The sequence below is a fragment of the Xiphophorus maculatus genome, chromosome 6 (genome assembly GCF_002775205.1).
Source record: "Xiphophorus maculatus strain JP 163 A chromosome 6, X_maculatus-5.0-male, whole genome shotgun sequence".
NCBI classification, from domain to species: Eukaryota; Metazoa; Chordata; class Actinopteri; order Cyprinodontiformes; family Poeciliidae; genus Xiphophorus; species Xiphophorus maculatus.
This window is the reverse complement of record NC_036448.1, coordinates 29184689-29194708: the sequence shown is the minus strand read 5'-3', so window position 1 is coordinate 29194708 and position 10020 is coordinate 29184689. Positions and strand designations below refer to the sequence as shown.

The 10020-nt window shown below is 44.4% G+C and overlaps 1 protein-coding gene across 2 annotated transcripts; it reads right to left on the bottom strand.

Annotated features, from left to right (window-relative positions):
• Positions 1-1196: 1196 nt before the first annotated feature.
• LOC102229030 (prohibitin-2-like) lies at positions 1197-8847 on the bottom strand. Of its 2 annotated transcripts, XM_005814952.3 has the most exons (10): positions 8788-8847; positions 7986-8115; positions 6738-6822; positions 5982-6061; positions 4429-4613; positions 4205-4334; positions 4022-4125; positions 3373-3450; positions 2280-2356; positions 1197-2205 (listed from the first exon to the last, which is right to left on the bottom strand). In XM_005814952.3, exons 1-10 carry the CDS (start codon positions 8806-8808, stop codon positions 2184-2186), a joined length of 912 nt encoding a protein of 303 aa, XP_005815009.1. In that variant the 5' UTR covers positions 8809-8847; the 3' UTR covers positions 1197-2183. The 2 variants fall into 2 exon arrangements, with proteins under 2 accessions (XP_005815009.1, XP_023191155.1); XM_023335387.1 differs by lacking the exon at positions 3373-3450.
• Positions 8848-10020: the final 1173 nt, after the last annotated feature.

Genomic DNA, 10020 nt, shown 5'->3' with positions numbered 1-10020 from the left:
CAGCCAATCAGATGTCGCCTCCGTCTCCCCGCCCCCTCTTGCCTTTTTCCTAACCCCCCCCCCCCTCCCCCTGAATAAAAAAATCCCCTCTGAGCTGTAAATCTGCCCCCCACACCTTCCTCCTCCTCCTCCTCCTCCTCTTTCTCATGCAGAAGCGGAGCAGCTTCCCAACATGGCGGCTGCTTTGTGTCACTCACACAATGGAGCCCCCCCTCCACCCCCCTCCAGCCCCCCACCAGTTGGGTGGAGGTTTCTGGTTGCAGCAGCAGCAGCTCGGCCTATAAATAACCCGGCAGCCATCTTGTGTTGTCTCTGCCCTGTAGAGGAAGGACATAGGAAGAAGAGGCACTCCAGGGACAAAGACAGTGACGTCACGGCCCGTCAGCATCTAGAGGTTCTGACCCGGTCCCGGTCCAGTTAGTCTGGGGTCTCAGAGAACATTTGCATTCGTGTGTGTGTGTGTGTGTGTGTGCAGCAGATGCTCTTCAGCTGACATGTTTCAGGTTTTCTTGTTCTGTTTGAACCCAAACCTCACTAACCAGAAATGAGTTTTTATTTTTAGATATCTCTGAATAGTGTGGCATGCATTTGTTTTTTTCCTCTAGAGGCAGAAATCTGTAGAACTTCCTCTATTCAATACTTTGCTGTTAGTGAGTCTCACAATGTCATCATTTTAATAGTTAGCATTAGCTTTCACCAACGTTTTTAACATGCTTAGCGGTTTGGCATTAGCTTCTGCTGTGTGTTTAGCGGTTTACAATTAGCATCTACAATATTTTGTGTGCTAGTCAGTTTATGTGTTTAGTGGTTTAACTTCTAACTTGTTGTTTAGCAGTTCAGCGTTAGCTCCTGCAAATGTTTTCTATTCTGGTAAATTAGAAGCTGCTACAGCACCTGAGTTTTGGTTAGCTGTGCTCGGCTCAGTATGTATCATTTCTATGGCTTTTGCAGAAAGACTCAGACAAACTGAGCTGCTTGTCAGAGGCCGATGTCACTAGAAGCTTTTTTCTGATTCAAATTAATATTTTATTATAATTTTATGAGGTTTTTCTGGTATCGTCTTCATTCTGATAACTGAAAACTCATTTCATGGCCCTGATTCTCCGTCATACAATCAGAACGGATGATTGAAATAAACATTTTTGAAAATATATTGTAATTTCCTTTTTAGAAAAGACAGAAAAATAAAAATCTGATCTGGTATAAAAAACTGGATTTTATTTTGAATCCAAACCAGGAAGAGAACTCTGGTTCCTACCAGCTCCAGTTGATCTTCATAGGAACCGTTCTCCTCCAGCCGGACGCCATGATCAATGACAGGACAGGAGCTGCTGCCCCACTGCATTCTGGGGTTTGTAGTTTGATCCTTCAGCCAGAACTACAAACCAACCGGTGAATCAAAGTGATGTCAGCGGCTAAACGTGACACACGACCAAATATGGAAATCCTGTGTGAGGTCGGAAATATGAGACATTATATTTAGAACCAGTTAAATCAACAGAACCACCGTCCCGGTCCGATCCGTCTGGTACTGACCAGAACCCGGTCCAAACCTAACATGGAGGAACCTGGTTCTGATTTAACTGATGATTTCATTTCATTTCTATAATCTTGAGTTAAGGACAAATCTGGACCCGACCAGAACCAGAACCAAACTGACCTGGTCTGTAGAGCATTTATCAGTATTTGAGCGATTAGAACTGATCCAATTCCAGAACAACAGAACCGGGTCGAGCTTAATGTCAGAACCGGCCCAGAACCCGGCGCTGCTTTCAGGCTGGTTCTGTAGAACATCCGGGTCGGGTTCAGAACCTCTTCCATGGGTCAGAGTAAACCAGGCCTTCAGCTTCAGTGCAGCCCATCTGTACCGGGTTTGGACCCGGGTCCTGGCAGAACCGGCCTCAGGAGGACAGATCGTCAGTCCAGGTGGAGTCTGTCCTGCTGCTGGAACCGGATCAGAACCGGCCTCCTGATCCGGTCCGGTTCTGTGAAGAAGTCCGACTGACATCCCTCTGTCTCTGAAGGGAACTCGCATCATTCCGGGTCGGGTTTATCTGAGCGGAACCAGAAGACTGGTTTGGATTCTGAGGCCCGGTTTGGGTTCTGATCGGGACGGCTGGACGGAGAGGGGGATGATGGGAAACGGGCGCCGAGGAAGAGGAAGATGATGAAGAGGAGACGTCTTACTTCGTGGACAGCGACAGCCTGAAACAGAGACAGGAGAAGAGGTTCTGGTTCTGACCCAGTGAGACGGGCCTGCTGCAGCGGACCGGACTCACCTGAAGCTGTCTCTGTCCTGCAGGTTGAGCACCAGGCTGTCTGCGTTCAGGTACACTCGGTTCTGGGACTGCGCCACCTGCAGGACGGACACAAATGGATCAGAACCAGAGCCAGGTTCTGCAGAGCCCTGCAGGTGTCGGGTCAGGAGAATGGTTCGTTTCTAATGAGAAAAGATCTGAATAGTGTGGCGTGTGCCTGTTCATCTGTCCTCAGCCTCCTTTACAACCCGGTTCTCTTCAGGTTCTGGTTCTGGTCTGAGGTTCTGTACAGAATCACCAGCGTCACCATGGAGACCAGAAACCCAGCAGAGGAGGTCCTGGTTCTGGAGGAGCAGCAGAGATCACAATCTGCTGAAACTTTTATTGTGCGGTTTGAAAACCTTGCGGTGGCAGCATCATGCTGTGGGAGCCTGAACATCCAGCCAGAGACATTATGGGATGGCCTAGTCAAAGTAAGGGACCCACTCCAGCTGAGAATCATCAGTGGTAAAACTTTAAGAAGAATGTTCTCCATGTTCTCCAGTCAATATAAATGCAAGCCACACTTTTCAGATTTTTACCCATAATAAAATTTAAACGCCGTTTGGTTTTTCTTCTTCTCTGGTTTGAGTCGACCTGCTGCTTCCTGTTTCTCATCCTCCATCTTTAAAAACTCCAGCTGTTGCCGGGCAGATTAACTCTCTGCTGCAGGTTCTAACCTGCTCTGATGGTGACAACCAGAGGTCAAAGGTCAGAGCACAGCAACAGAAGCTGAAACGAGGCTGATTGCTGGACGTTTGTTGCCCCCTGGTGGCCGTCTGTCAGCAGCTGCTGGAGGGAGCAGAACGGACCTCCAGAACCTCCAGAACCTCCATTTTGTTTCATTGGGATTAATCAGAAACTTTCATGTTTTTATTGGGATTCAAAGCGAGTCCAGATCAGAGGAAACTCTGCAGGAACCAGAACCGGTTCTTATAAAACCCTGGAGGTGATGCTGCTTAGTTTACCAAGCTGGTTGCCATGGTAACCTGCAGCTCCGCCCCTTGCCCCACCAAGCGTGTGTGTGGAGCCTGCAGCTGGTCTGGACCAACAGGAAGTTCTGCTGGGTTCTTACCGTCTTGGCGATGTTCTGGGCTGCCCGGATCTTCCGGAGCTTCAGGTAGCCGGGGTTCTTCGTCACGGCCAGGCCCAGCTGACACACACACACACACACACACACACACACACACACACACACACACACACACACACACGCACACACACACACGCACACACACACACACACACACACACACACACACACACACACACACACACACACACACACACACACACACACACACACACACAGTCAAGTGGGTCGGACAGTAACGGTTTCTGCACGCGCTCAGATGGAGACAGGAAGTGTAAACAGTAAATCTGATCATAAAGTCACTTTAACTCTTCAGTAACAGATCAGCTCCTCTTCTTCTTCTGTGGTTGATGTGGAAACTGTTTAATAAAACATCCAGGAATCAAATCACAGATGTACTGAATTATCAGGCCGAGGTCAGCAGAAAGGTGAGGTTACCATGGTAACACAGATCGCAGCATACGACGCATTTATGGCTCTTTTTGCACATTTTGAAGCATCGTATCATAAACAGTGGATGGAAGCTAAAAAGTTCCAGAATAACTTCCTCAATTTGGTCTTTGGATTTTCTTAAAGAGAGTTCAGAACCGGTCCAGAACCAGCTCTGACCCGAGCCGGTCGTCCAGCTCACCATCTTGGCGGCCTGCGCCTCGCCCTCAGCCTGGATGATCTTCTGCTTCTGCTCCTGCTTGGCCTTCTCCACGTAGAACTGGGCCCGCTGCGCCTCCTGCTGGGCTGGAGGAGAACAACCAGAACCTCAGATCCAACCGGGCCTGCTGAGCCTGCGAAAGCGGCCCGGTTCCGGTCCACTCACCGACTTGCTTGGCCTCCACGGCGGCCGTGTACTCGCGGCTGAAGCTCAGCTCGGTGATGGCCACGTCGTCCAGGATGATGCTGAAGTCTTTGGCTCGCTCAAACAGCTCCCTGCGGATCAGCAGCGACACCTGCAGGAGGGGACGGGCCGGACGGAACCGGGCCGGATCAACATGACTGACTTCCTGCTGCACCAGAACCAGCAGTCGGGTCAGCTGCACCTACCTGGGCCCTCTGGGTGATGAGCTGCGAGGCGTTGAACTTGGCCACCACGCTCTTCAGAACCTCGTTAACGATGGAGGGCAGAACCCGCTCATCGTAGTCCTGACCCAAACGCTGGTACAGAACCGGCAGGTTGGAGGCCAGCGGCCGAGACAGAACCCGCAGCGTCACGCTCACCATCTGCAGGTCTGACAGAACCAGAACCAGTACCAGAACTGTTAACCAATCAGAACCAGAACCGTTAACCAATCAGAACCGTTAACCAATCAGAACCAGAACCGTTAACCAATCAGAACCCATGCTTTTTTCACACTCAGGTCTGACAGGACAGCTGATTGGTTAACCTGGTCAGTTTTGGTTCTGGATGGTTAACGGGTCGGTTCTGGTACCAGACAGAACCCGACCGTCCAGATGAAGCAGGGAGATTAATTACTGATTTATTCATCATAATAAATAAAAACTGTACCAGGATATCATTTTAGCTCAGAGGGAAAAACATCTTTAAACTTTACAAACATTAAAAAATGTTTTTGTTCGTTTTTACTTTATGTTGACAAATAAATAAACTATAAAAACAAAATGGAGGCTGAGCTGTCTAGTTAAAGGGAAATGTGCTCATAGATAGTGGTTGCCATGACGATCAAACCCTCAGATGAAGCTTCCAGTTAATGGATGTGCTGCCCTCTAGCGGGCAGACAGCAAACTGCAGCCACTTCCCTTTAATCCAGAGTTTCTCAAACCTTTTCAGGCTGAAAATCACTTAACCTGAAATAACACATCTGAATTTAAAAGAAAATATCAGTCTGTTTACTCACATATTGTTGTTTTCTTAGTTCTTCCTAATAAAGAGTGCTGCCATGAAAACGTCTATTTGGGCAATTTGAGTTATTTACAGATTCTGAAAGTGTTTAAGCTGGAAACACATGGAAATATAAAAGTTGTTCTTTACTACCAAGTGTTGTGTACAATAACAACATTTAGGGATATTTGTGATTTTGAAGCACAATTAAAGAAAAATAGATTTGAGTTGCTTTAACAGAAACAAAAAAATCATTTTCTGCACCAAATATAAAAATAATTAACCCATTTCTATCAATAGTATTTAATGTCATTTCATATTTTTTAATTAAATTAAAAAATAACAAGAGGTGTTGATGTGCAAGCAGAGTATCATAAAAAAGAACAGTTCTCAGTAAGTGAGTCGAGTCCTACAGTTCACCGCACAGAGCCGTTCAAAGGAATCCAGTCGCTAGTGAACCAAACATCAACACTCAGCAGCTTCAGCTTCTCTGATCATATAATATTCCTGGCCTTGTTTTCTTTCCACCAGTATCTTTTTTTGAGTGATCTGGTTTTAAACCAGTTTTCTATCATTATTTTTAACACCATCCTTTGCTAAGCTAGCTGTAGCGTCGCACTTGGTATGGAAACAGTTGTTCACATGCAGGACCTCGCGGACCATAGTTTGAGAAAGACTGGTTTAAACCAATGAACTGTTCTGGTCCAGAACCAGAACAGAAAGTCAAACATGGGCCTGATTTAAAACGACCTCTGACCTTTGCTTCCTGTGAGGGAGGAGATCTTCCTGGGCCGGGCTCTGATGTCATAGATGATGGGGTACTGGAACCAAGGGATCCTGCAGACGACAGCTGAGTCAGAACCAGAGGAAAGTAATCTGATTACAGCAGGAAAACCTTCATCCTCATACAGAGGATGACGAGTCCCTAAATGTCCTCATAACTCAGATCAGCCAAGTTCCTTCAAAGAGCCGTTATGGCTGGTGATGCTGGAAGGAGCTCCAGTAGCAGTCCGTCTCACAGTGACTCTGAAGAGGCCTCTGACTGAAGACTGTATGACAGTCTCATGCCAACAGTTCAGTATCCAGGCTGGATGGCTCCCTCAGCTGTTAGCAGCTCTGCTAATCCACCTCCTTTGCTTTTGCTGCTCTTTAAATCTGTCTGGTTGTTTGGTTTGAAATCCAGGCTGAGAGACGCTGGAGTCTGGGATAAGATCCAGCAGTCATGTTCCACTGAATGACAAAATAAATGTAAAACTCTGGCTGGATCCTGTTTTAGTTTTGAAGTTCGTCCATTTTGTTTGCCAAAGATCTTCTATTGTTCACCATGATGGATGGAGGAGACGCTCTGAACTTCCTCCTCCTCCTCTCAACTCCATGAAGCTTTTCAACTCCTCTGGGATTCAGGGTCAAAGTTCAGGTATTATTTGAGCCTCTGAGATGCTAATCAGATGTGAACACTATCATAGCAGCTGTTAAAATGCAGCTAATACAGCTGCTAGCTAAGCTAATGTACCTTAAGTGGAGACCTTCAGCCAGAACTGTGTTCATCTCCATCCCACCGATCCTGTTGAAGATGATGGCTCGATGTCCTCCTTCCACTGAACACAGAGAGAGAGACAGAGGACAGTCAGAAGGTTCTGGTCCTGGTCAGGGTCCGAACCGTTACCTGCAGGATGCTAGCGGTTCTGATCCGCAGCATGATGCTGCTGATTCCTGTCTGAGTTTCAGTCTGGTTCTGCCACAGCGTTAGCTTTCTATTGGACATTAACTGGCAGCTTCCTGCTGGAGCCACATTAAATAACACAGAGAAGAGTTTATAACAGGATGTAAAAACGTGGCCTGGGGGCCATTTACAGAACCAAACGAGTAGAAGCAGCTTTCAGCATCTATGCACCACAAATTTGGAACAAACTTCCAGAAAACTGTAAAACAGCTGAAACACTGACTTCTTTTAAATCTCAACTATAAACCCACCTGTTTAGGATTGTATTTGAAATGTAATCAATTAGATTTATTGATGGAACTTGACTTAATGTAGTGTTTTGATTATTGATTCTATGTTGCTTTGTGTTTCTGTGTTTGTAATGATGTAAAGAACTTTGAAATGCCTTGCTGCTGAAATGTGCTATACAAATAAAATTTGATTGATTGATTGATTGATTGATTACAGCCCGCTGGATGGCTTTGTTTGGCCCCTCAGTCCACATCTTAAAAAAGGAGTAAATTCATAATTAATTCAAGAATTTTTACAGAAAAATAAAATGCTCACATTTATTTATTTAGGATAATTATCTTTAAACTTCACTAAAACCAACCAGCACTGTCTGTCCTTAAGTAAAAAAATAATTCATGAGGATAATAAACTCAAAAAAATATTTGGAAAATATTTATCTGTCACGTTAAACAGCAACTCTGCAAGATCCTGTTTCCCAGATTTCTTTTCTACAAAACTCAGACTCTTTTGCTTTAATAAATTATTGTCTATTTAGTATAATATAAGAAATCTTTTCAGTTTTAACTAAAAAAAATGTGGCTTTCTCGCAACTTTACAGTTTTGGCCCTAATGGCTGAAAGTTTGGACACCCCTGACCTAATTATTGAGCCGGGGTTATCAGTGGGATCCCAGAGGATCCCGAGGTTTTCCAGGTACAAATCAGATTGGATGGGATTATAAGGAGTCTGACTTGGATTGGGATCAACTGGATTTAAATCAAAATTTAGACCAGCTGAGAAGGTGTTTGGGGTCAAAGGTCAGGGCTACCTGTGTATGTAGCTTCCTTTACGCCGTAAGCCAGAGCTCCAGCTCCGATCAGGAGCTTCAGTCCGGTTCCTGCTCCCCGGGGTCCAGAGGACATCCTGCCAGCGATCTGCCGCAGCTGCTGCAGAAAACCCTGACAAACACAGCAGATCACGTCTGATTAGATCAACAGAACCTGCAGATACAGAGCATCAGGCTCAACTAACCTGACCTCCATACCAGGCCTTAAAGCTTGGATCCCTGTTCTAATAGAGCTCATGTAAATATCCGGTTGTTCTGTAAACAGCGATAATCGGTGGATTTTAGAACAATTAGACCAGAATAAATCTCACTCCAACACCTGCTTTATGAGCCGAATTAAAGTTGAGTTTCTGGAGACTTTAGTAAAGTTTTAATAGAGTCAGAATACCAGCTGGAAATTAAAGAAAATCCTAAAGTTACCTTATTTTAGAGCTTTTCTCAACGTAAATTTGACTCCTGAGCGGAACTCTGAAGCTTTCTTGACATAAACCCCGCCTGATTCTCTAAATCAAGTCTGAGTCACTAATGTTGAACAGATTTATTAGAACAGCCATTAAAACAAAGCAGAATCAGAAATTTATATTATTACTAATCACATTTAAATCCTCCTAAATCAGCTCTACCTGTCATCTAACGACAGCTGGACTCAAGGGCTGAATTTTAAAATGGCACGAGCCGGGGAGCAAAGCGCGGGAAACCACGGAGCTGTTCTACCGAACTGGACCCGGAAAGAAGAAAAAGGTTCCGTAAAAATCATAGATATTAACGGAAAAAGCCCACTTACACCTGGCTCCTTGTTCGCCATGCTGTCCTGTTAGAAAACCGAATGGGAAGAGACAACAAGGTCACGGGTGATGACGTATTTCCGTGTCCGTCGAGGATCATGGGAAATGTAGGCTTCGTGACTGTCTCATCGTTTTTCAGTCATTTTTAATGATTCAGATGATTATTTATTTGATCAAATAATTTAAAAACAAGAAAGATGACCTCCGTTTCCATATGTTTGATTTTCATGATTTTCTCTATTTGTTTGTTGCTGTTTTCTAAGTATAAATAAAACATCTTGTGCATTTTTCTTAAATTACTATGTTGAGTGGCATATTTATATTGATATGAGATATTATTTTTCAATACCTGTACAGTATTTGTCCCATGCTGTAAATTTGTCCGTACTGTACACTCTCTATTCCATTCTATTCTATTTGAATATTTATTCATTAGTATTTATTAATATGGGCTTTCAAAAATATTTCTTGATATTTTTCTCTCAAGCTGTCAGTCTTTCTTGAAATCATTTAAAGTTGATCTTTACTTCCTTTAATCCGGCATGAAGACACAATGTGCTGTGAGGAAATCTGAACAAAATGATCAAATTTGATCAACCATAATTTTGTAATGGAAGCATCCTTTATTGTCCTTTACTTGCTCCTGTGCAGCAGGGGGCAGCAGAGCTCTGGAGCTCCCGACTGATGAAATATTTCAGTTACTTTATGTTTTGAATCAAGTCTGAGTCACTGATGTTCACAGAGAAAAAGTCTCCACTGATATTATTCTTTTGGCTGAATGATAATTTATTAAAAACTAATTATATGGTTACAAAATAAAGGTTGAATTTGATCAAAGTTGATTAAGATTAATGCAGATTTTTGGGGACAAATATGATGACAAACAATAAAAATTGTTGCAGATTTCTGTTAAAATGAGATCTAGATCTTAATGGGGTTTTAATTGGCTGAAAAAAGGAAATAAAAAAATATTAATTATTAAAAAGCGACCCCATATTGACACCAAGAGGACACAAGACCAGTTTTTATTAAGTCTGTCAACATCCATCCATCCATCCATCCATCCATCCATCCATCCATCCATCCATCCATCCATCCATCCATCCATCCAGCCAGCCAGCCAGCCAGCCAGCCAGCCAGCCAGCCAGCCATCCATCCATCCATTTTCTTCCACTCTTGCCCCATTGGGGTCAGGAGGTGCTGGTCCCTCTCCAGCTGTCAGCGGGCGAGAG

Bases quoted from the DNA above. Each gene is read 5' to 3' on its own strand.
- LOC102229030 (XM_005814952.3), bottom strand. From the start codon at position 8,808: ATGGCGAACAAGGAGCCAGGT. The intron at 8,116-8,787 runs GTAAGTGGGCTT...TGTGTTTGTCAG, and splicing joins TGGCGAACAAGGAGCCAGGT to GGTTTTCTGCAGCAGCTGCG. The intron at 4,614-5,981 runs GTCAGAGGTCGT...TGGTTCTGTCAG, and splicing joins CTCCCTCACAGGAAGCAAAG to ACCTGCAGATGGTGAGCGTG.